The 27,570-nt window shown below is 32.9% G+C and overlaps 1 protein-coding gene and 2 long non-coding RNA genes across 7 annotated transcripts; 2 read left to right on the top strand and 1 right to left on the bottom strand.

Moving 5' to 3' along the window:
• Window positions 1–10: 10 nt before the first annotated feature.
• On the bottom strand, window positions 11–12,578 carry LOC107997753 (A-kinase anchor protein 1, mitochondrial). 5 transcript variants are annotated; one of them, XM_028666655.2, is made up of 6 exons: window positions 12,384–12,578; window positions 3,923–4,765; window positions 3,344–3,856; window positions 3,006–3,221; window positions 2,793–2,923; window positions 11–2,673 (listed from the first exon to the last, which is right to left on the bottom strand). In XM_028666655.2, the coding sequence occupies exons 2-6, from the start codon at window positions 4,719–4,721 to the stop codon at window positions 2,581–2,583; spliced, it is 1,752 nt and encodes a 583-aa protein (XP_028522456.1). In that variant the 5' UTR covers window positions 4,722–4,765; window positions 12,384–12,578; the 3' UTR covers window positions 11–2,580. The 5 variants fall into 5 exon arrangements, with proteins under 5 accessions (XP_028522456.1, XP_016912056.1, XP_016912057.1 ...); XM_017056567.3 differs by lacking the exon at window positions 12,384–12,578 and adding an exon at window positions 9,452–10,280; XM_017056568.3 differs by lacking the exon at window positions 12,384–12,578 and adding an exon at window positions 9,789–10,098.
• Window positions 11,483–14,624, top strand: LOC107997755 (uncharacterized). Its single transcript, XR_001766081.3, has 3 exons — window positions 11,483–11,698; window positions 12,118–12,359; window positions 13,866–14,624. It is a non-coding gene; the product is annotated as an uncharacterized LOC107997755 (long non-coding RNA).
• Window positions 14,625–17,533: 2,909 nt separating this feature from the next.
• LOC133666960 (uncharacterized) lies at window positions 17,534–19,021 on the top strand. The gene is made up of 2 exons (XR_009831893.1): window positions 17,534–18,362; window positions 18,437–19,021. It is a non-coding gene; the product is annotated as an uncharacterized LOC133666960 (long non-coding RNA).
• The last annotated feature ends 8,549 nt before the right edge of the window (window positions 19,022–27,570 follow it).

Here is a 27,570-nt window from a genome sequence, read left to right as displayed (position 1 = left end):
TGTTATAAAATTTATTTTAATTTATTTTTATTGTGAAAAATATTGTAATTTCGCAGAAAAAATAAACATTGTATAATTAAAATGATGTAAATTTAATGAAATCGCTGAAAATTACATTGAGATATATACAAAATGAGCTTAATTTAATTGATAATGATAAATGAAATTGAATACGAATAATCGGATGCTGTCATAATCATGTATACATACTATGTACATGTACGCAACGTAAATGTACTTAGAATTTAAGACATTAACGTAACGAAATCTTATTACTTGTACTTCTTCTGTTTGGAAAGACGTACTGAGTAGTAATAAAATCTTCATGTTACAATTTTGTTGCGATACATATAATTGGAATTAACTGTACTAACCATGACGTAAAAACATTTCAATGATTCAGAAAATTCGTTCATGACGGTGATACATTGAAGCACATATAATTGAATAATGAACGGCTTAATAACTGGATCCTATAATATGTATATCCCTATACAAATATTTCTATCGTTTTTACGTATCAATAAACTGTAAATATTAACATGTAACAGTTTTAAACTGTATTTGTCAGCTGTAAAGTTACAAATTTTTTTTTTTGCAATTTTTTTTACATTTTTATATCACGCTTATGATATTTTATTTCTATGCATAACAAATATGACTGCGAGTTTTGAAAATACTCGAAAGTAAACCGCAGAACATTTTATGATTACATTATATTATAAAGAATATATCGTGAAATCTACAGAAAAGACTATCAGTCTTTTCACAATCTGCTTATATAGCAGTATATATTTAAAATGACATGAACATTTTTAAGAAATATTTAGCGGGATTAAAGAAGTAAACAGTTTATCTGCCGTAATAATCGAAAGCAAATATTTCATAGGAAGAAATTAATATTATAAAAAAAATTGTAGAAAATGTTTTCCATATCATATATGTATATGGACAAATAATTTTGTAATTTTTGTTAATATTTGTTCAACATAATATAAATTATACGATAAGCCTCTAATATTAAAAATATAGAAAATATCGATAATTAAGTTTTTAATTTGAGATAATAATCCCAATTACTTAAAGATATCACCGCCTTTCGTGATTCTTTCAATATCAAATACAAATAAAAAAAGAAAAAAAATAATATAGAATCTATATAACGATCCGATATGATTTTAGAAAAAATAAGTCTTTCATAGCTTAATATTTATTAAAAATGACGTTAGGATAAGCAAATTTGACTTGTAATAAGTAATACAAGTCACATGGAGAAGCGAATTTCCCGATTCGTCCAGTTTAATTACAATGCAAATCACATTTCTTTATCAATGTTTGAGAAGTATAAAATATATAAATTTTTATTATCTTTATATTTTGTCATATTTATCACTGTATAGAATTACTATTTAATCATTATTTTTTCCTCTTTTATTATATAATCATTATAAGATGTATTATATAAATATTTTATAAACGGAGTAATAATGTTACACTATTTACAAAAGTATGATCAAAATCTGCTTAGAAATTGAGAACTAAATAATGTGAAACATAACACATAGTTGCATTTTTTCTATTAACAGCCTCAGAGTTTTACTTCTTCGTGTTCTTGCGTTTATTCGAAATTCGAATTTAAACTGTAGGTTTCTATAATTGATTATTGAAGCCGTCACAGTATCATCTGTAAGACTTGTCTCACGTATATTGCATTGCAATGTAAGAGAGAAAAAAATCAGAGAAAAAGAAAAAATAATAACTGAAGTTTTAGTTATAAAAGTATCATGGACCATACCATGTGACTTTCGCAGTTCGTGAAAAATTTAAACTCTTTTTTAATACAGCTTACAAAAAATGTATATTATACTATCACATTGTAAAATAGCTGTTTTTACGTTACAAATTATTTGAATATCGTATTAAATCTTCATTATTCAATTTTTGCCGCTAGAATGTGGCGTTTCATACGTATATCGTACATTGACGTTTAATAAATCTATCGCGCATTTCAATAATATATATATAGATATATATATAAGTACGTAAAGAAAAGTATTTTCTTTCGTTTAATTACATTCTATTGTCTATTAACTTCATCTAAATTTTCTTCATTTATTAGTATAAGAAACAATATTAAAAAATTTTTAACCATGCACGTAAAAATGCCACATTCTAAATATAATAGTTCACATTTGTACTTATTATAAATTATACACGAGGAGTATTTATAAATGCTCGTGAAATATAATTCATTATATATGTCCATTGATACTTAATATATTGAAAATGTATGCTATTATGTCATAACTCAATCTAAATGTAATAAATATGAAACTGAGCATATCAAATAGAATATGAAAAACTACTCTAGTAATAAAAACTTTCAAATTAATATTGGGAAGAATTTTTTGTTGGAATTTTTCCTTAAACTGTGAAAATATTATGAAATATTAAACTCCGAGTATGAGAATCAATTCGAATTATATATGTAATTAGTGACTAAAAAATTTATATCATCACGTATTATCACCGCACGATTTTTTTATAATACATTTATTAAAGACTATTCTAATGCATACCTTAAGAAATTGATACTTCTTCTGGAACTATATTTTCTAATGGTATGGATTCCGCGAAACCACGAGCTACTAATTCATCAGCAAGAGATATCACCTAATAAATTCAACAAATAAAATTAGATAGATAAAAATGATTAATGTATATAATGCCAGTGATAAATTTATATATCTATAATCAACAAAAATTTTTCATTAGAATTGAGATTTACTTACTCCGTGTTTATGAATATTAAGATAAAGATTAACATATGTGTTTGTATTGATGTAACCTACTATTTGAGCTTGACCGACAATCCCACAACATACGTGAGCAACTACATTATAAGCCTCTTGATTCCATTCACCTAATATATACAATATAAAATTTTTTGCAACAATTATTGATTTATATAAAAAAGTACAGAAAAAATATAATTCTATACTTACCGTCCTTTGGTTGAACATTAGCTAAAAATATTTCAATTGCTTGAAATGGCAACGAGAGATAATCTGACCTAATTTTTCTCATTTCAGTATTACTAAAAACCCAATAACCTCCATGGTCAACTAATCGTACTAAATGCTGTTCTCCGTGAGGATCTGGTTGTTCAATATATACTCTAACCCATCTGCTATACCATTTTGCAACTAAGATCATACCTTCTGTAAATTAAAATAAAATTGGTTATTAAATAATTAATAATTAATGAATAATTATAATAATTTTTTATATTAATTAATCTTCTTATTTACAAAAATTCAGTAATGTTATATTATAAACATACTACTAAGTTCATCTGGAGCTGGCGGCGATTCTGTTGTTTCATATAATTGTGTCATATTTTCGTCTAAAATTCTCAAAGATGGGTATGTAGGATGAGTAGGAAGTTGAACAAAGAATTGATTAGGTTTCACTATATGACATATAACAACATCATTGTTCATTCCCTCTACTAATGATAATTGCATTAACTCAGTGATCCAAGGGATCTCTTCTGGAATTTTTAATGGTAAAATCTGTTCAAGAGTCACATGAGGATATTTCTTCTCAGGAAATTTTTGTCGTATCATATCTAGGGCGATGTTAATTCCTTCCGCGGAACCCTCTATGGCACAAATTTTTTGATCTCTCCATACAGGATGACGTTTAACGACTATATGTACTTCAGCTTTGTGTCGAATATTTTGCAAAAAACTTCCATGACGACCAATTAATCTTCCAACTAAATTTTGTGGAATAGAAAACTCATATGTTACTGCAATTACATTGTCTTTTGTATGACCTTTGATACTTCCTCCTACAATAAAATATGATATTATATTAATGATAGAATATTTTGAATTTAAATTTAATAATCAATTACCTTTCCCACTGTCCGTGCTTCCTTCACTTCTGGCTTCATCCGTGACACTACCTTCTAAAACACCAGAAACTGGACTATGATTAGCAGAATCCCTTTCAGATAATGTTTGTGTTGAAGTTTTAGAATTATCTTTTGATGGGATAGAAACAGATGATTCTTTATTTGGAAGATAATTGCATTCATTATTTATGTCTTCATTTGTATCTATTCGTTTGTATTGACATTCTATTGATTTATTCTCAGAAGATAATTTTTGCTCTTCCTCTTCAATAACATTTTCAAATATTTTTAACATTTTATTTCCAGAATCATCAGTATTTTCTAAAGAGGATGTACTTATACTTTTTGCAACCATATCAAAATTGCTTATTTTCGGATTACAACCTAGTTCTATTTCCATTTTCGATGAGGAATCCACAAAACTATACCATTCCTGATCGTCTTTAGGAGGAGTTCTAGAATGTACAGAAATACTTTGTGAACCACTTTTTCTTTGTGGAATATCTAAACTTTCGCTTTTTTTTCTAGGACTACAAATGATTTCTTCTGTTGGTTGATTAGAAGAACTTTGTGAAAAAGATTCGTCAGTTTGTATGCCAGAATCGTAAAAACTTAAATTAGAATTTGATAAAGTAATTTCTTTTTTATGATTAGCGATATTTTTCTCGTTGCGATCTAATTTATTAATTCCACCTGGATCAACTCTGTCTGCTCGACGTCGTTTGTACCATAATAGACCAATTATAAGGGCAAAAGCTGGAAAAGTCCACTTCACCATTTGGAAATGAGTAGCAGACATTTTTCCAATCCACTGTAACTGTTGTTATAAAAAAATTTTTTATTCTGAAAAAAAAAAAAAAAATACAATTATTTTGAATACAAATTGATAGATTTTATTTTAATGTTAGTTGTTAGTTATATCTTAGTGTGTTCTATATTAAAATAATCATCATCTTACAATGACCGCGCAAAGTCAATGAAATTTAATTCTTATTTAGCCTCTCGTCTTACTTGGTTTCCTTTGTTAATTACTGTTTCGTAAGCGTAACTTCCGGTCCCGACTATATTCATTCGAATAGCTTAATTAACAGTAAAGTTGTATATACAAATAAATTTTCTGTTTTTTAAATATGAAAGCATAAATTTAAAAAAAACATCTGAATCATTCATTATAACATTATAACATATGAAAAAAATTAAATGAATTAAAATCCACTTTTATATAAATTCTTAAGATAATAGAAAGATTAAAACTAAATCTTGAGTCAACAATTGTACAATATGATATCAATTAAAATTCAAATAAATCATATAATAGTGCATTTTTTATTAAATTAATATATTAAACACAAAAATGATAATATGATAAATATATATTTATTAATTAATGATTTCTTGAAAACAAAAAGATTTTTATTCAATAAAGACTAAAATATTATTTTCTAATTCAAATTATTCTTGTAATATCCTTTAATTTTTTAAAATAATAAAATGAAAATATAAATTTTCTTTAATACGGACGAAAGTTATTTTTAAATAGTAAAAGTAATTCTATGAATTTGTATGTATGAATAAATATTACATTACATATATTACATTTATAATTCATATAAATATAAATTACATTTATATGAATTTAAAAAATAAAAATATGAGAAATTTAATATTTAATATTTATCTTAAATATTTAATATTTAATATTTGTTTAATATTTATCAATCAAAATTTTTGTCGTATGTTCCGATAAATTTTATTTAACTAGAATAATTCAACGTATACAAAATATGTGGTATTATGAGATTGAATGGAAAAACTAATTTTAAATATATATTATTAATTAATTCTAATTTCTGATATAATAATATTCATATATATCTTAATATAAATACAAATTGTACAAGATTTTTTGAAATATAATATAAATTTAAAATATACAAAATATTTAATATCTTATTATAAAAACACAAAGAAAAAATATTTTTATTTTTTTTTATCTTTATATTTTTTTTTTTTAAGAAGAATCATCTTCGATTAAACTGTATCGCATATTATGAGATGTACTTTACAGTGCATTCACCCTCGCGTGATGCAGACTTGTAGTTCCCATCTGTGATACCTGAAGTTTAAAGAAAGCACCCAAGCCGGTTTCATAATTTCATAAAATGTTATTAAATCCAATAAAAAAAAAAAATTAAACATAATAAATTAAAAAATATTCAAGTATTATAAAATCAGAAATATATTAAATAAGTATAAGTAATATATATATGATTATGATCAATTTCTTCTTCTCTTGAAATTTCTTTATGAAATAATTAGAAAATCAAAAATTTTTTTTAATTCTTATAAAATGATATCAAATATCATTAAAATGAAATAAGAAAAATTATATTTTTAAATACAATCAATAAAATAAATTTTTTGTGATTCCAACAATAGTTGAAATAATATCAATTCAAAATATTTTTGTGAAACACTAAACACGAAAAAAATAGTTCTCTAACAATGAAGGTTAGATTTACTGTCATACAAGACTCACCCGTAAAACGTCCATGCTTATTTCCATCTGTAACCGTTCTACGTGTTCACAAAGTCATTTATTCGTTTGAAAAATATACGAAATAAGAGCAGTTTTTAATCAAATGAAAATCGAGATTTCAAATAGAGCTATCGAAATAATTAATAAACGAACTGATAACACTCTCGTTGACACGACTAACGTGATACTGCGGTTAGTAGAACGATCGCGGTTTTCAACACGTGGTAACTCCAGAGAGACGAGTCAACTGAAACCGCTCGCAATTGCGCAGGCGCGATTACATTAAGAGGCGTTCACAATAATAATGATAATATTTACAAATTTTCTACTTTTCTTCTTCTATTTTTCGCAATTTCTAAATTGAGAGAAATAATTATTGAAAGAAATGAAATCTTGATTTTAATATTTAAGTTGGCATAAAAATTTCAACATATATCGAATATAGAATAGCCAAATTTAATTTTAGAAAATGGTTTGTGAGTAAAAGACACGGAAGTGGTTTCTATTACCAAGGTAACATATTTCAAAAAATAACATAATTAATTTATATTATACATTTATAGATGGAAATGTTATTCGCTATTTATCAAATAAATATTATATTAGCATTAAATATTATATTATTAATTATCTAAATAAATAATCTTTTAATTAATATTGCTAATAATATATCTTATATAATAACAATCGCGATAAACAATTATGATTTCTAGTATTACATAAAAAAAAAAACAATACACATTTTGTAATTTTGTAATTTTAAACTTTTCGAATAATATAATTCAGAAAGTTAACTAATTCAGATAGTTACCCTATATATCGCGAAATCTGTGTTGAAAAGTAAAAGGTTTAAAATTGACGATCAAAGGAAGGGATTATGCAACATTGCATAAAATTATAGGTTTTCATCATACAGGTATACCATAGAATACAATTTCGAATGAATATATGTAATCTCACACATATAAACCACTTCATACTAGTATTCATGCTGTTAAAAAAAAAAAAAAATTATTTGCTAATCGTAGAAAGTTTTTCGATTTATACATGATAAAAAAAATACATATATCCGTTTCGTTTAATAACAATGTTTGTAATTATATTTTCACTTTTTTAATTAAACTTTTTGTCTAAGAAATGTATAAAAAAAATATAATTAAAAAAGGAAAAAATAAATATATAAAATAAGAACTATGAATGGTGAAAAATATAAATATAAAGAAAACATATTCCATATAACAAGTAATAAATCTATTATGTCATATGAACATTCCATCAGCATTAATTCATATAATGATCGCATGCAAATGAATACTGAACGAATACGATCTACATTCATTCATGCGTTCCAGTGATACTATGTATAAGAAATTATGTATATATTATATAATATGAAATATAAAATATTAAATTTTTAATCTATAATTATGAATAAACTTTAAATCTGTATAATTTTTTAAAGTTATTGATTTTTTTTATAATAATTATTTAATTTAGATATTGTAATTAATAATATAATATTAATGATATAATATCGCAATATAAATTATTTATCAGTAAATATAACAACATAATATCATTATATATATATATATGTAATCATAATATAATAATTAATTACATAATGAAGTATGACAAATATGACAAGTATGACAATGATTAGACTAATAATATTACCATACTACATTTATAGTATGATAATATAATTGTATTGTATGTATAATAATAGTATACTATACATATACTATATGCTATTACATTTTCAATATTATATATAATATATCATAATAATATATGAGAATATTATGACAATATAATATTATATTTTATAATATAATTTTTAATTATATTACAAGTTACAATTTATGATTTAATTTTTATATTAAATATAATATATAATCAATTGTATTTATTATAATTTTTAATCGCTAAATGCTAAATTTTGTCTTCTCTTTGGCATAATTTTCAATGACAAGTCTGATATCATTTAAATCGTACGCTATCTTGAATTTTTTTATGATATTGATCTTTCATCTTTAAGTTGAAAATTTTAGAAGGATTCAATAATAATGATTTCTTTAATATTCTATTTGCACAATAAAATCCATATATTTATGGTCTTTACACAATTTATTTAATTTTTTTTAGTAGTGTTTCGCTAGTAATATATAATCATCAAATAAATAAGACAATATTTTTTCTAATTTATTGCACTGTACAAAATTTAAATAGTTCTCCTCTTTTGCATATCAAATAATCATTAAGTAATATATATAATATATATATAAATTTCGTGAATATTTTTTGTTGTATTTTATTTTATTAATATTATTAGAATTATAATTTATCATACATTATCATTTTTTATAAAAAATCCAAAATTTTTTTCTATTTTTCGCAAATATAAGTCATAATTATTTTGAACAATAACGAAAATTGAATAATGATCGAATAAACGAACAAATAAAATGATTTACTAATTATCATCAAGTATTTCATTAGAAGGATAAATTCGATAGCTGCTTAATCTCTTTTAAAAGATATTAAAGTAAGAAAGATCAGTCAAAGTGAAGCACAATTTAAACTCTTACCTATGCTACCCAAAAGAGAGAAAGGATACATACTGAGCAATGGAAAAAAAACAAGTTAAATTAAAATGAAACCGGTTGTCCAATGGAGATTAGTAATAGAACGCTCGAAGAACTAGGTTATGCGTGGATTTAATTTTTTATAGAATAAAAATTTTCAATTAAAGAATCTACATACCACAAAATATGCATCGATTATTTCGGTGATTCACTAAATGCATTGCTATATAAACTAATTATGCACAAGCAAATATTATTTTTCTCTTTTTTTTAAAACTTTTGTTAAATCACTGAACACAAAACATGTATAATAAATTAAATTAAATATGTTAATGTTTTTAAACACTAAGTGATTCATGATTTAATTATTGATTTTGAAAACAGATATTATCTCAAATATACCCAGATATAAGAAAGATCTAGGTGTCCTTGCCACTTCTCCATAATGATAACCAAACTGTATTCCCATCACATTTAGAAAATACTTTCATCGCGTTTTGAAATAACACATACTATAACGGTTATTGTATCGATGACTGAAGATGCATATTATGACTTGTAACATTATTTGTAAGTGTTTTAAATCTGTCTTGCATGTATTAGTTTTATTAGTGGACAGAGGGAAGCACTCGTCTAAGTAGCAAATTTACTCAGTAAGATCATTATACACAACATCAGCATAGAAATGCATGAAATGAAGGTGACCGCGGCGGTTCAATGTGCTCTTGGAATGTCCAACCTGTACACGTAAAGAACGATGAAGTAACCGAGCATGGACAACGGAATATCACGGAGAAAGAAAACGAAAAGAAGAGAAACTCGTGAGAAAGAAGATGAAAGCTACAACAAAAAGGAATACAAAAGAAAGATCCTGCTGCACTCATGAAACACGTTTTCGTACAAACTTTTCAGCACCCTCTGTGGAAAATGTGTGAACTAATCGTTCAAACAGTTTCATATTAACCGTTGAAATGATAATTTTTTGGTGGATAATATTTCAATTCATATACAAATCAGCATATTAAAGATCAAGGACCGATCATAAAAAGAATGTCTTATGATGCAAAAATTTATAATCGTGTTATATAAAAATATACATTGATATATAACTGATACGAAAAAAAAAAATTAAAATATCGTAAAGCAATTATTATATATAACTGTTGATATTATATAACATTGAGTAATCATTTATATATATTGATAAAAAATAGTAAATTGAATAATAAAGATAAACTAATTATTTATTATTTATTACTATATTAATAATCAAAATATTTTTGAAAATTCATGTATTATATATATTTTATATTGATATAAATTATTTGCCCATTAAATAATCCATAAATTATCCTAAATTAACCTTGGACGATCTAGTCTGATATATTTTCTATCGCTATAGATTAGATGCCTTATGTTTACATCGTATTTGTATTGATAATAAAATCATCTATTGATAGTAAATCCAATTCTATATATTATAAATCTAACGTCTATAAATTTATTTTATTACATATACATAAGAATAGCCTTCACTTGTACGGAGATACGTTTATTTACACACATGGATTAAAGCCAACTTTTTTTTACAAATAGAAAACTTTAAATAAAATTATTAATTTATTTAAAAAATGATAATTTTTAAAAGTATTATAAAATTATAAAAATAATTTTTTAATATAATAATTTTTTATTATTAAATTTTACTATTAAATTTGGAATGTATCAATCAATATTCTAAGAATTCATAAATATTAATATTTTTATATTTACATAATATATTCATATCATAAAAAAAAATAAAAATAATTATGGAGATATAATAAGAATTCTATTACCTTATCAATTACTATAATACATTACTATAATTTAATAATTAAAATTTATAATTTAATAATTTAATAATAATTATATCATATTATATTTTTTATTTTAATGAAAAAAATATAAATTTTTTTTTAAAATTAAAATCATGAAAAGTTTGAAAGTTAATCACAAATATATCAATATATAATTTCATATTTTCATAATTATTATTATTATTAAAGTTGAACAAATATAATTAAGAGAAATGAAATATTTCAATGTTTTTTTTTTAAATTATAAGTTATCATAATATGAACTGTAACCATTAACTGACAATATATTATATAAATCACAAACATTATGTTTTAATTAATATTTTATTTACCAATATTTAAAAAATTACATATATATTATGTGTATCTATGCATATTGTAATAATTTATTATACAAATTAGTTCAAATATCTTTCTAAAAATAATATGATACTTCATTATACAAATAACCACGTGATTATACTTGAACGATTAAACTATAATTCGAATACATAATTCCGTAGATATATATTCCGTATACATAATATGTATACGGAAATAACCAATGCCATATTCAGGGACAACTGCCTTAGAAAGCAAGGTGATTGGAAACCGAACAGACGTATCTTAGAAATAGCACGTAACTAAAACTGACTCTACAGTCTGTTGACCCTTTAAATGTCCGTACACACATGGAAGAATACGATATAATATAAAACATTTCATGTGCATCACTGTTTTAAATGGTCTGTTTTTAAAATGCTTTATCGATTGTAGTTAATAAGTAATGAAGAATAACAAGGTAATGAAGGTAAAAAATGTCGATAAAAATACTAAACATTCTTTTTTAATGATGATCAATAGCATTTGACATAATCTACTAATTTCATGTATATTGTTTTTAATTGGCGTCTTCATTCATATGTGATCGTAAGAATATAAAAACATACGAAGAAAAAAAAAATATAAGTATATAATATAAAAAAATAAGACAAAGAGGATTATCGAATATATTTTTTCACAAATATGTTATTTTCAAATGTTATATATTGTTCATATCCCAAAAATTTTCCAATAACTTTGATGCATATCAATATCATAAAGAGAGAAAGAATCGACATGCAAAAAAATATGCTCTCAAGAAAATGAATGAAAAAACATTGGAATTTACGAAACAATACATGTCACAATATCATACGTTTAAAATAATTGAATTTATTTTCTTTTCAGATAATATTCTCATATTTCGATTAAGCAAAATCTCGTGAACTGTCGGTCACATGAAAATAACCACAATCAGCATGTATGAATTATGTACAAAAAGACACTTATTTGACAAGTAATTGAATTTTCTTAAATGAACACTGGTCTTAAACACTAATTGGAGATAATTCAGAAATCTTATGAGTTTTATATAACAGTAACTAAAAGATAACAAAGGAAAGCCGCTAGGCGAGTCACACCAACACGAGGTTTGTACAAAATGATCGACATACCTGTGTAATTACTAAACGATTGGCGTTTTATTTCTTCTCTATCTTCTGCACGTATTCAATAAATAATTAGAATGAAATTTCAAATACATCAAATAATCAACTTTTCTTGAATTTCGAATAAAATTACACCACGTAATCGCAATGTTTTTTCTTGCTCGTAAAAGACAATATGGCGGTACAAATTCGGGTGCAGCATGTCCGGCACGATGTAACTGTAACGCCACATAGCGGGAAAGAAATGATTTAATCCTACCGCCAAAATAGTTATAATTTTAAATATTTGTAACTGTAAAAAATTAAAAAAATATCAAATTTAAGCAGTTAAAAATTTTAAAATAATAATTCTATAACAAATAAATTTTTTTATTATAAATATAATATTCAAAAATATTCAAAAATATTGATTTCCGATATCTTTTCATACACTGCCATCTTACGGTAAAAAAGTAAAATTATAAATTAATTTAACATCAATAGGTAAAGAAGATTTCTTTTATAAGCAATTATTGATAATATAGGTTTCTAATTTATCCAATATATTTCATGTGATGGAAAGATACATTTTATCATACAAGTGTAGTTATTTTCTTCAAGATGGCAGAATACTAATTTTGGAATCTTCAAAAGATTTAAATATAATCGGATAATAAAATTAAATAAAATATTGAATTATATTTAGAGATATTTCTTTCTTTAATGTCAATATTTTATTAAATATAAAAATTAATAGAAATGAAAATTAAATAAAATATTTTTATGATAAAAATATTATAATAAAAAATAATATTTTTACACGAACATAAAAAGCGTGCGAAAATAGATTCAAAAACTATATTTAACATATATTTTCTTTAAAAAAAATGTTATATCTAAAAATGATTTCACGTAGATTCTATAAATTTAAATTAAGGATAAGGATTTGAAATAGATCTAAATCGATCAAAGATGATCTTGATGTTGAAATACGTAATATCTTAATATCATTAATAATCTATTTTTAATAAATCTGGGAATCTATAGTGAATATATTTCTAATGAATATAATTTTTTTAAACATTTTATTACAAATTTTACTATGAGAATCATGCGTCATGCATCTCATGACACTTACATGCATAGACGAAGCGTACATCCTGGTAAAGGGTGGGTTGACTCTCATAAAAATGTAAATGATAATAGAACGGTCTATATGTATTCTGCATAATATCGACAACGGTTTTCCATAACGTGTAATGCAAATGTGATAGTTATTTCAATGGAGTAACAGACTTCGTAGCAGAATGTGACACAGATTTTTCACATAATCAAAAACATATATCATTATACATTTATTATTAAATCTCTAATCAAAGTTAAAAATTTGTAAGCTACAATGTATTAGATATCGATATTATTAATTAGAAAAATTATTATGCAAGATAACTTTAAATCGATTAAATACCTATTTAAAAGCATATAGAAGAAAAAAATATTACATTTCAGGAGGATCTGTTTCCAAAATATTGCAAAGGATTCTATAATGCATGTATACGCGATTACCCAGAATCCAAAGGTCTTCAGATAATCCATGAGATGGTTTGATCTGGATGCGCGGCGTCGGGACGCAAGGTTACAGCGGTCGTCGGGTCAGCAACACCACGGCCGCCCTCCTCTCACTCTCTTTCTCCCCGTTCCCTTCCTCACCCTATATCATCCTTCCCTCCCTACGTTCTCCTGCCCTTCCTTCCTTCCTAGCGTCCCACCCCTCTCAACCAGCTAGTTAGCCAGCCCTTCCTCTCGATCTTTCTCCTTTATTTATCCTCCCGTTTCCGTGTCATGATGCGCCATCTTTTGTGAACCCATAGAGATTATTTTTAACAATTATTGGGCGAAATATATGGGATAATATATTAATAAGTATCTATAATTTTATTAGCTATTACGAATATATATTACGAATATATTTATCAGATTAATAAATAATAATACATAAATTGATTAATACTTAAGTAAGCTTATAAGATTTAATTTCAAACAAAGGAAATCATCGACAATCTTTCCCCCCTAGTGATAAATTCTTGTTTGTTACTAGGTCAAACTCTCTATTTTTTTTATTAATTTTTCAGATTTAAATTTGTATAAAATATATGCACAAATAAAAATAAATATTGATGTAAATGAATATACGATAAAAACGAATATATTGTTGTAATATGATTTATTATTACAACATTACTAGACAATAAAAAAAGTTCAATTCAACATTCGAAACATTTTTAGATAAAAAATTGGATTTCATGTTCTCCCCTCCCTCAAAAAGAAAAAAAGAAAATTTATCGATGGAAATACTCATGATTCATGATTACACGATCGAACGTTTACACTCGACCTTGAGTGTCGTTTTAATTTTCGATCACAGGCATTCAATTTGATTATTGCTGGCTCGCTAGTGCATTTAACCCTCCGATTGTTATCCAATGCGGTAGTCGAGCTGCTTGCAAACAACGCAGTGGAGGGGGTGTCTGGGTCACCCCCTTTCATGCTAGTCTGTCTGGCTGGTTGGCTGGCTGGTTGGATACCTTGCTGGGGTTCGCAACCCCAGCTTTCGTAGCGCTGTTACATAGGCTATGACACCGAAATACACCGACTGTTTACATTCAGTCCACGTGTATCAATCTGGATTATTGATTAAACAACTGTAATGACTAATTACGAGCATGCCCTTTGAGGTGAGCTTTGATTATGCATCGAGATTGATTGTACAATGAATTCGAAGATGAGTTCCTGCGATGAATTAATACAATCGGAAGAATAGAATTATCGTAAAAGTTACGTCGATTATTATTGATGACTGATATTTGAATTTAAAATTATCGATATTTATAACGTTGGAATAATTAAACGCAAGATCCAAAGATGTTTCAAGATACACAAAAGATATGTAAAACTTGTGTGTTGCGCTTAAAGAGCAGAATTATTCATCGAGGCTGTTGAAAGAAAATTCATTAATTTCGTTACGGTAACCGCGAGCGGTGTTTCGGTTTCGATGACGATCATCATTTCACCGTGACGAACGAAAGGGAAAACCTTAGAGAAAATTTATCACTTTCGAGGCAATTGTAACAATCATACCGCCCGCTCTCTAATAACACGAACGCCCATTAATCTTAATTAACAGAGAAAGTTTAAAGGCTAATTGCGAAACATTATGCGGGAGAGACTTCTTGAAGAAAATCTAATATCGTGATATCTAGTTGGCACGCATTATTCGATGCTTAATATTTTAATCTTTCTTATTCGCGCACAACTGAAAGAGCGAAAAAGGGAAGAGAAAGAAATTATACGAAATACGAATTATTGATTGACATAAAAACTGAAACGAAAAGACGAATAATCCATCTATTTGCTTAACGATACGATTATTTATTTTCCTCTTTTCTTCATCTTCATATTTTTCATAAAAAATTTTTAATTCGATCTTTTCTTTTTTTTTTATTGTTGTATTGAATTTTTTTTATCACAAATGAATGCATCGCATTAGGTTTACCGTGCGTGGGCGGTGCAACGGTTTATCAAGCAGACAGGGTTTTGCACCCCGTACCATTGACGCTGGCTAGGGTTCTAGAAGCAGCTACAGCCATGGTGGAGGGAGATCCGTTTGCTGGAGGGGGTGTCTGGGGCAATCCCCTCCAGTCTGGGGGTTCCCAAACTCAAACGCATTTCCCGGGGTTCGCAAATCTCTTGGTTGTTCACGTTCTGATAGAAACTTCGCCACCGATGGCACAGTTTCGATGAAACTTCGCTTTATCTTCGCCCTGGGTTAACTAAACGAGAATAAATATTATTTTTGCGTTCAATTTTTTATAAGTGACAAAATTTTCTTTTCAACATATTTCCGGATTACGATTATTTATTTTACAAAAAATAAGAAATGTCGTTTTATTTTTTTACAATTATCTCTGTTTTTGTTTATTTCGCGTATCGTTTATTTATGCAATTTTGAAAGAGGTTTTGAAATTTTTTTATGAAAAAGTTTACATTGTCAGGAAAAAAAGAAAGGATTAAGATTCACCCTTGTCAAGTTTTTACAAATTAATGATTATTAAATTCAACGTTTTCGCGATTCATTTAAATGGCGAACGCGTAGACACCGAGATGGCCAGATTCCAGATTCAAGAGAAGTCCGGATGTTCCGGTGAGCGCATAGCGGTCGATACGTGGAATTCGTTGACATTGATCCAGCGAATTCGTCGTATAGCTATCGGTGAGTCACCGTGGCTCAGTGCCCTTCAACCAACTCCGTTCGTTTCCTAAACTGGATGACTCCTACGAGGCTTACGTGTTCCGTTTGTTTTTTACCACTTTATCGTATTCAAAATTTTTCCTCTCTTTTTCCCACTCGCTGTATTCGTTCACTTCAAGTGTTTTATTTTTTTGCACACGTAACAGAATCCAGAATATCCGAACTGAATTATTTATGGAGGATGAGATAGACGCACCCAGTTTAGATTACTTTCTAGGGACTTTTCCTTTTTAGTATAATTTTTAAATTGATAAATAGATTTAGAGTTACATTAAAATTTTAAATATTTTTTAATTTATTTCGAAAATTAAGCTTCTCATTTTAATTTACTTCGAGATAAGATTTGCATAAATTTGTCTCCAAAGTATCTCTACATCTGCGATATTAAAAACAAAATAAAATCATATATTCGACATATCGACGTATGTTCGCGCCAATTTCCATGATATATCCCTAGATCTCCTGTATCCTCACATCCCATCGAATACCTCTTCAAACTAAGCTTAAACTCATGCTCAACCTCAAACTTCTCAACGCAACGAGCATATTAAAGAATCATTTATTTCCACTCGCGTATTCAAAGTTCGCCAGAACGAACGAAGCGAGCGAGGGAAAAAGATCGATGACTGACGAGTGGTAAAATAGAGCGAAAATGAGCCGAGGAGCATAAAAGTGGCACAATTGGTTCAGTGGGGCGGTGCCCCTGCGGCCTTGGCTCGGGACACTGAACTCCGTGGCCATGCGAAACGCGGCGCACGCGGTGCCCCATGCACTTCTCTCGCCTCCTTCCCTCCTCCATCCCCCCGAGCCACTCGATTCTCCTCCCCTATATATGCGCTTCGAACGCGCTGCACCCGTTTCGCCCATATGCAACGTCCACTCCGGGTCGTCTCGCTTGGAACTAGGCCCCGCGAGAATGGCAGCCGGCCACGCACCGTGCCTCAGCCTGGTTGCGTGTGCATTAGCGCTCGCGCATGCGCGTCGCAATTTGACGAATCTAACCTGGAAAAAAGGAAGAAGAATAGAAACAGAAGTGACGTAGGAAATTCTTTTTGTTGAGATTATGGCAAACGGTTTTAAAGAGAGATATTATTGGTCAATTCTGATTTTGGTAAATAAAGAGAGAAGGGATATTGAAATAAAGAAGAAGGAGAGAAGATGATATGGATGGAATATAATACGTTATCTGCAAGTTACGTTTCATTTTCGACCACTCGTCGAAGGAAAGAGTTTTTAGAACAGTTGCCAAAAAAATTGTCGATGGCTTGTTGGAAGCTCGCAGTGAAGCGTGTTGGGTGACCATCGTTAGCGAGAACGAGCGAGAGAATGCAGGAACGAAGCAAGAGGACAAGTTAGCGTGCTAAGAGTGCGGAGAGCGTTCACCCTGGCCGGTGCGTCGGCCCTTCGCACAGCGTTTCTCAAACCTAAGCGATATTCTGCGTTTACGAGTTTGGCCCTTAGGGAGAACGTTCGAAGGGTGTCAAAAAACGAGTAAAAATTGGGGTTGATTTCAACGGAGAGTATTGATGCGCGGTATACAGTCGAAAATGGAAGAATTTTATCGAGTCGAGAAAATAATAAACTGAGAATTCAAGATTTTTAATCAATCATTGTACAATTTTCTAATTATTAATACGATTGATTTTCGATTGAAAAATTGAAAATATTAAAAATTTCTACCAATTCTAACGATCAAGGTTTGTATTTTTCTTTTTTTTTTTTTTCTTTTCCTTTGAGATATGTACACGATTGCTATTACTTATGATTCCAGCATAGCCGAGAAATCGTTGCAGCGATTTTGGCGATATGTTGAGTCGCGCACGTACGCCACCCTTGGAGACTATCGTTCGAAGGCATCGTTTCGTCGATGTCTTTTTGCCATTTCATCGAAGTCGCAAGAATTCGAAAGTCGAAGGACATCGGTGGGGGCAAAAACACGCGCGAGCATCCTTTTCGAACGCATTGACGCGTACGTCATATATGAGAAAACGCGCATTCTTGGTCTCGCATTCCAAACCCGAGAACCAGATGGAATAAATTGGCCTGCAAAGCATCGACTTTATGCCGATGATCTCGTTAGATGATCGTACGTAATTCTGGTTTCGAGATTATTGCCCATTATGGTTATACTCGTACCAGATATATATTCTTGGATAATTCGAGCACCCCTTAAATTTGAATATTAACAAGCTACATTATTCCTTATGCACGGCTTGCTATAAATTGTCAAGTGTTAATTTTAAAAATTCAGATATTTCAGATATAATTCCTTATCATGTCCAATTAATCATACATAGAAAAATACCAATCTCATAAATTTCTATCAATCTCAAATATACATCGAACGACAAAACTAGTTCTGGACTCACTTACTCTCCCCTAGACCGTACAAGTAATTGAAAGTAATTTCCCGTCCAATCTTTTATTTCCAAAATTAAAGAAAAAGAGGGAGGAAAATCGAGAAAAAGAGAAGGGCGAAGATGCAAAGTGGACGAAAATTCGCATAATCGTGGCCGTGAAGAGGGTCCGAGCGCAGCTGTTCGCGTCGCGGCGGCGCGTGTTCGCGCGGCATTGGGCATTGCACTCGGCGCTTCTCTCGAGGGCGGTCTCCCGGGTTGATGCACGCGGAATGCAGCCGAGGCTTGCCGAAGATGCACGAGGCTGCGCTCGATTCGTGGAGCCGCGCGCCTCGCAGCTGCAACGGTCATCGGGTTCGATGCACTCGCGCGCGCGCGCCTCTGCATGCACGATTCTGCACGAATGACTCAGCCAACCACGGGCGCACCACGGATACGACCTTGACCCGGCTGCACGTAGGTGCATCGCACCTTGGCGCGGGCCTCGCGTGGCCCGAAACTCGGCGCTCGTAAAAAATAGCCCCCCCGCGGGGAAACGAAATCGTGAAATCGAAATTTCGGCCTCGGCTATGTTCGTTCCCTTGTTTTTCTTTCCCCCTCTCTCTCTCTCTCTCCCGTTCTCTCTCTGTCTTTTTACTACGGCCGATGCTGTAAAAGGTTATGGCCTTACGCTAGTTGTGTAACGAGTTTTAACACAACCAACGCGGGATACTTTTTTTTTTTAACAGGGGTTTGGCACGGTGTCGCGAAAGCATACGAGTTTCAGCTGCGGAATTCGAGTTTTTTTTTTCTTTTTATGGGGACGCACAGTAGACGATTGTCCACGATTGAAATCTTGATAATATTTGCTATAAGATTGATAGTGGATAAAATTGGAAATCGTTGAATTTGAACATTGGGATCGGTATTTGTCATTTGGAAATTTTGAATTAATAAATATTCGTGGAAATATTACGTTTATATGTACGTTTGAATGAAATTTAAATTCCTCTTCTAAGGGATTGCGGTTAAAATCTTGGTAATGGTACGGCAGATGTTATCGTCGAAACTTGTATTCGACGAGCTAGTTGGTAATTAGCCGCCATATTGGTCTCGTGAACATTCTCAGATTATTCCCTATACTAACGATTACACCTCGCTTTACCGGCGAGGTTAGAATTGAATATTCGAATAAAGATCGTAATCTCGTTCTTTTACGTACTCGTTAAGATGCTCTCTCGGAATTAAGTATTCAAGTCTCGCCCGTTCATTCTCGTCGTATTATTATCTTGTTGTTCCTGCTAATCTCATTATTTGTTGCACTACTTTTTTATATTCTCAAGGCCTGTCTGTCGCTTCCTTCGAGGTTATTGTGCGAGTCCCGGAGTTCATTGTAACCAATGCCACTGCACTGCGAGATATTGTATTTTTCGTGTGCGTTATCGTGAAAGAAACTGATACATCAAAAATAGACGCATGTACTGGCCGGATAACGCGAAAACAATGGTAAATAAATATCGTGGCAATTGACCGTAAAGAGATGTATGGCGAAAAGTTTAAACGAGTTCATTGTTGTTATACGAATAGCAACGCATTCGAGCGAAGAGTATTTATTTCAATTATTGAAATAATTTTTTTTTTAAACTGTCACGTGAAAAAAGAAAAAAAGATTAGGTTACTTAGATCTTTAATTATCGGTTATTTTAATTTCGAGGAAAAAAAATTCTTATGTAAAGCAATTCTTTTCCTCTTACTTAGAACCTTTATTTTCCTCGGTGCAATCCGCTTTCGAAATACAGTAAAAACGATAACTGCGATTTCTAATTGTTTAGCGATTTAAAGCAAGTGAAAGTATTTTTACAAGATTATTATTCTAGATTCTATTCCAGCAGATTTCACGCGAGATCAAAATTATTATATTTTCTCCTTCAGAGATTCCCTTTCTATCCCTCTAAAATATTCTGATCTGTAATAGAGTAAGATTAAGAACGTGTAGAAATAAATTTGAACCTTGCTAAATATCTTACAACCGACTTTTTTCCTAATAAATTATACGATTTATTCGTCGAGAAATTTTGTTCCATACGTACACACATCCTCTGACACAACAACCTCTTTTATTAACCTTTTCGTCTTGCGTAAAATAACGATCATTGCGTCACGGTAAATCCTTGCATCACGGTGATGAACGATGTTGTCCCTAGAAAAAAAAAAGAAAGAAGAAACAAGGAAAAAAAAGAAAGGAAGAAGAGGAAGCATCCTTTTTTTAAGGATGCGTTGAAAGGATCACGCGCGCAGTTAATTCACTCATATGCATAGTTCAAAGTGTGTTGTCCTCGGGTTCAACGTCTGACGGACGGGAATGAGACAAAGGCTAAAAGGCCTTACCTCCTCGGGGTATCTTTATAGAACACAGTGTCATCGACATGGGACAGGGTGTATCCATCGTAAAGGTCAACGCATCTATCGCGCATATAAGCTTATCGAGAGGCGTTCAGCCAGCCACCGGATCGTTGAAGGGGAACGTGATGCCAATTTGCCTTCGTGAAAATTCTCGATCGAATGAAAGTCCGAGGCTTTCGCCACGGATCCTCGCCATTGGATCTTCGACGTGTTCCATCTTCGCTGCGTTTAATCGTTCCGTTCGAATTAAAAAAAAAGAGAAAAGAATATTGGCTGTCATTGACTTTCTTTAAAAATGGCCGCGTTATCTACGCCATTATCTCGGCCTCGAGAAAGAACTAAACAGAATGTTATTGCGACGTGTTATTGCTCCAATGATTCGTCTCTTTTTCGATCGGTGGACGGTACTCTAATCGATTAGGATTAAGAAAAATTGGAAGAAAAATTCACCCACTCTTCCAATTAAACTGTACATCCTTCCTATATCGCTCATCCTTTCCATCCTCTCCAACTGAATATTCATACTCGAGCAGCATCCAGACGAGGGGTAGGATACGAAAGGGGCCCCTGATGCAGGAACTTTCTCTCCTTAAAAGAGAGGGGGAGAGAGAGGGAGAGAGACACGAGGGCAATTATTTAAATCGGTACGTCGACTCCTGTGCTCGGACGACAAGGTTACCGGGATGCATCGACGATCTGTCGTCCCCGGCCAACAGCTACGGCCAAGTATTTATACATCAGCGGAGGGATGTATTTCGGTCCCGCGGACGCTGACGCTACCACGCGATGGCGACGGCCCGTGCGTTCCTCTAACCTTGAACTGATGAACGTACGCCAGCCACCCGGCCCCCGTGTCCTCAGCTATTCCTGGACAGTCACCCTGGAGGACGTCGAAGCGAGCCGGTAAACCGTAAACTCGGGCTACCTTCGCCCAGAGATCCGAGAGAGGCATTGCATTTCCCTCCTCGCCACGAGGAGGTTACGAAATTTGGATGTGGTGGCTCGTCAAAGATGAGGAAGAATCACAGGAATTTATGTATGTAAATCGTAAATTTTGAATTGTTTCGTAATTATTTTAGAAGGGAACAGAGAGATGGATTCTTTTTTTTTTATTTTATCTTTAGGAATTTATAGAATTATAGATTTTGAATTGTTTCGGGATAATTTTAAAGGGAAAGAGAGATGGATCTTTTTTTTTTTTTTTAATTGAATAGACGGTTTTATATTTTAATGCGATTTTTACGAGAACAAGTTTGAATAAGAGAGGGGAGGGGAAGATTTCTTAGATAGAAGATGGAAAGCGAGGGGATGGATATTTTTTTTCCTCGACCTTTGAAAAAGAAAGATGAGGGTTGGTTCGGAATGTATTGAAACTGTAATATTGGTTTCGAACCCCTTCCTCGCGAGAGGAGGTATCGAGAGATCCAAACCTAACCCGGATTCGACGTTGCTTCCGAGAAGTTTACGCATGCTTTCCAAACATTTCCCATTTCTCCTCCTATAATCCCAGTCTTCTTGCGGCGATAATATCGCCCCCTCGCCGAGGAAAGCGACGAGTGAAGGAAATACGAGGAATGCTTGCGTTGATTTTAAAGTCGATGTATTACCTTAATGGGCTTGGACCTTGGGGAACTCGAGCATTTTCTCTCCCTCTTAACGATGATGAAAATTACGTTTATTTTTCTCCCCCTCTCTCTCAACAGATACATCAATTTTCCTCTAAATTTTTCTTCCTTCTTTCCTCCGAACTGAATCCTTGGAAAAATAAAGTGTCCATCCATGGAAGCTTCATTATCTTACGAAGCTACCTCGTAATTAATTCGATTCGAGTATGAAAAATATCCCCCTCCAAATATACCAATAAAAACTTACCCTTCTCTTCTCATCCCAGTTTATCTTGCCTAAACTGGAAAAATTAAAGGAGAAAATCAAATTTTCAATAATTCGATAATGATGAATTGGAACGACATCTTAGAACATCTTATTCTGTCTCCCAAGCTGTATCTTTCCTAATATTCTCGGGCAACGATGAACTTGACTTTCTTAACGCGGCGCAGGTTGTCCACCACTGTGCGACGATCGACCCCGACGTGGTCGTCGGAAGGGTCGCGACAGAGGATATGAAAGTCGGAGGGCAAAGTAGCGAGGGTGGCCTGGGGTGGTGAGGGAAAGTGCAATGTCTGTCTGCCCCACTCCCTGCCCTCGTCGCACATCCAGAGACTCTGCCGGCGTGTACACGCGTGTATATATGAAGAGGATGAGCGGGGAGCAGACGCCGACAGCGGTAAACATAGTGCTCTTGAAAAATAGAACACTCGTTAACGTATTCGAGCGTGTCAGAAACGGGGGGAGGGGAAGGGTTGAGTTTGGAAGGGAAGAAGTGGGGAGGGGGTAGCTGACTTTCTTCTTACCATCCCTCCTCCTCCTCCTCCTCCTTCCTTTTTTGTCCTCTATAATACATCTATACCCGTCGAAAGGTCCTCCCCTCGATTTAACGAGGAACCTATGTGGAATTCAGCTTCCGTTTTATCGTTTTTAAACGCAGCCGCACAGGTTCTTTTCTATTTTTCTTTTCTTTCCTTTTTTCACAGGCAATTTTCGATATTCGTAAAAATTAGAACCTCGAGAGACGATCATATAAATAATGATATTGCATCTTGTTGTATCAACATTGCTCGAAAATGATACGATCATCTACGTATTATAAATTCAAAATCTCGTTTATAATCACACTTTTACGCGCATTAAGTCACGAATATTCTTTACCATCATTATCAACGGGGGAAAATGGAATTCCTCCGGGTGTCTTTCTCGTTCCCGGTTTACTTTTAACTTAAAACGGGGTAAGCGTATCACGTTCCACGAAGTCGGTAGGCAATTTGTCATGGCAACGTGGAGTAGCACCGTTTCACCCAAGTTTTGGAACGGGAGCATTGGTGCCATCCTGGCTGCTGGTGCAACGCCGTGCCGCATAGCGGGAACAAGAAGAACAACCACCACCAACCCGATCGCCACGGTCTTGGCACGCTCTCAACAAAGTTGAATGCACCGTCTAATTTTATGCACACCCTTGGGAACGACTGTTTTTCTCTAGGTCTAGTGCAAATACCTCGTCCTTTTCGCCCATCCCTCTCTCTCTTTTTTTCTCCGTTTCGCCACACTCTTTGCCCGCCTCGTTTCGAGAGACATCTCATGTACGTGGGCACGATTATTCGAGAATAATTGGAATGGAAGACGAAAATTACGAGTATTATATCGTTCAGACGAGAGTATCGATTGGCAGAGTGGGATTAGGGCGCGTATTTTCCCTCCAAGCTGGGAAATTGTAAGAGTTTCGTTTTATTAATATCAAGGGATTGTAATGAGAATTATCAAAAAGAGAATTATTTTTCGTCAATAACGAATAATAAAAGTGTATTTATCGATTCAGAGAAAGATCCTCATTTGATATCCAAGTGTATTGATTGTTTCATTGTATTTCCTGCTTATTTTATTTTTTTTTTTATCTTGTTAACGCAACAATAAATTTCTATTCTTCGAGTAGAATGCATAACCTCGAGAAAAGAGCGTAAAAAGGAATGAAATCGAAATCACGTTTGAAAGCTCGATCGAGAAAGCTCGTCGTTTCAAAGAATTGCAAAAAGATGCAAATGACGAGGGTAAAAGGGGTGAAGTCGAAGAGGGTGAACAGGGCGCACGCGCGTACCGGAACTTGTTCTTGCACAGGTTCGAAACGCGGCTACGTAACACAGCAGCGTCGGTCATGGACGAGGGAGGAGGGATTAGTGTTCGTTCGATGTGAAGATACACGAGAAAGGAGGTTCTCTCTTTTGAATGTCAATGTCTTTGTCTCTCGGCCATTGCATCCCGCGAAACGGTTCTCACTGGCGTACCCTCGAGGGCTCGTCCCCCTTCCCTTAACCCCTCAGTTATCGAGTATTTCCTGCAGAATTTTAAAAATCCTCCGAATTTTTTTGATAAATTATCCAAAAATTTTTCCTCCACTATTCCTTATAAATATATCTCTGAATTAATTTTACATTGGATATATATATAATTTCAGTTCAATAGTTTGTGATATCGATGATTCAAATATTTGCAAAGAATAAAGGAATATAAAGTTGTATGCAAAAATGGATAAAGAAAGAAAATAAGTGGTTAGTAGTTAAGAGTCGCGTGGCGCTAGTGTCGCGACATTGGCCATAACGTTAGGTATATACAATTTAATTCCTACGTATTTAATTAAATTTTCAATTTCCAGTCCAAAAGGAAAAGATAAAAAAATACGAAATTCGTCGAAATCACGAAACTACCCTGGCGACCACTGGTTTTTGTTCCCCAAAAATAACCGGTATCCTTCTCGAACACAACGATAGCCCAATAAAAACGGCCTCGCTCGCCACTATGATCGTTCCTCGTAAGACAATTCGACACAGAATTCCCATAACCCTTTTACCGTTAACAAAGAGGGCAGGCCCGGTCGGTAATGGAGAACAGCCGATTAGACCGGGCGAAAGTAGCGTTCCGCTTCGTTCCACCCCATAATCGTATTTCTGGCCGCATGAAAATCGGTTCCCGAGCCAAGAAGCCAAGCAAACTTCTCAGCCCTCGGGGGAAGGAGTGCAGCAGAGGAGAAGGTGGAACTGCGAGGAGTGGGGTCGAGGGGTGCGAGAGAGGGGTGAAACGGCAACAGAAGTCGCAAAATTCAATTGCGGGGAGGGAGGGGAGGGTGAAGCAGTGGTGGAAACAAACGCATCGCAAACTGTTTCGACAAACAGATTGTTGTCGACGATGGAAGTGCCACCAGTTTTGTATAGAATAAATTCCGATGAAATGATATTTTTTGAACAACAATTTACATTATATATCTAATTTGCTACCATACTCTAAAAAGTTAAAACGATATATTCCACCGTCCCAATTTGATTTCGCATCCCCACAAGATGTCCGATGGTGTAATTCATAATTACAACTTCCAACGTAACATCAACCCTGATATTAAATCAACACAATAACACAATGGCCACCACGCACGTTCATCTTCCAACGAATCTTTCCCCGGATCTTTTCCACGGCTCGATCCAAGGGAGTGTCAACACGGGACAAAAACCTGGCGAGCTCTCCGGAGAAGTCCAAGCAAGAAGGAACAAATTGCTCGACTCGGCGCAAGAAGAAGAAGAATAAGGATCTCACAAAAGCTCTCTCCACCCATCCACCCACCCATCTCGCGGAAGATTAAACCTCCTCCTTTAAAATCCACGAGAACCTAACCCAAGGAGATCCAAAACTCCCCTTCCTTACCAACGAAAATAGGGCCCGCGACATCGGGATAAAAGTAAAAATAGACTACTAGAGGAGGGTGCACAGTGGTGGCGAAACCCGGACACGAAAGATGAAAAAAGAGGAGGGAAGAGTAGAAAGTAGAGGAGAAGGAAACGAGACGGAAGGATCGTCTGGCTTCGAGCTTCTCTCTCTCTCTCTCTCTCTCGTCGAGGAAGGAGGTTGTAGGGTTGGTAGGAGGTTGAGGTCGTCGCCGCTCGCGGGAACGAGGCATTGACCTCCAGTGAGTTAGGATGTCTGCCGGTATTGATTCGGCGGCGGTGCAGCGGGCTCGGGGGCGGCGAAACAGGAATACGGGAGTACCGGGATGTCGGAGAGGGTTGGCGAGGCCTGTGACGCCTGGAGGGACGACACCCCTCTATGGAAGGGGGAGAAGAGAGAGGAGGGCTTGGCTGGCTGGCTGGTTGGTCGGGGATGATGATGGTCGGCGAGACGAAGAGGGTTGATGTCGAGTACACGGAGGTTGGGGCCGAGCACGGCCACGGGGGGTATAGAGAGAGAGGGAGAGAGAAGGAGAGAGTGCAACGTACTGGGGCAAACTTTCGTCTCGCTCGTGCACTCTCTCTCGGGTTTTACGCGCGTTCGACGCGCTCCGCTTTTCGCACGGAGGGAAAAAAAAGAAAGAGGAGCGAGCTCGCTCGCAGACAGGGCGGTTGCCAAGCTGAAAGACCTATTAAAAAATCCTACGGACTACTGGAGCCAGTTCGGGGAAGATGGCTCCTACTTATTAGCGCCGGATAGGGGGAAGGGGGTGAAGAAACGGGTAATGGAACGTGGTGCTGGTTGCTCGTGATTTTTGTCTCTTTTCTTTCTTTTTTTTTTCCTT

The sequence above is a fragment of the Apis cerana genome, linkage group LG11 (genome assembly GCF_029169275.1).
Source record: "Apis cerana isolate GH-2021 linkage group LG11, AcerK_1.0, whole genome shotgun sequence".
Classification (NCBI taxonomy): Eukaryota; Metazoa; Arthropoda; class Insecta; order Hymenoptera; family Apidae; genus Apis; species Apis cerana.
This window is presented reverse-complemented; position numbering and strand designations above follow the sequence as displayed.

What these genes read in the sequence shown, in the direction of transcription:
- LOC107997753 (XM_028666655.2), bottom strand. Translation starts at nt 4,721, where the DNA reads ATGTCTGCTACTCATTTCCAAATGGTGAAGTGGACTTTTCCAGCTTTT. An exon ending in AAGCACGGACAGTGGGAAAG is followed by an intron (nt 3,857 to 3,922) that starts GTAATTGATTAT and finishes ATTTTATTGTAG; the next exon opens with GAGGAAGTATCAAAGGTCAT. An exon ending in AGCTCCAGATGAACTTAGTA is followed by an intron (nt 3,222 to 3,343) that starts GTATGTTTATAA and finishes TTTAATTTACAG; the next exon opens with AAGGTATGATCTTAGTTGCA.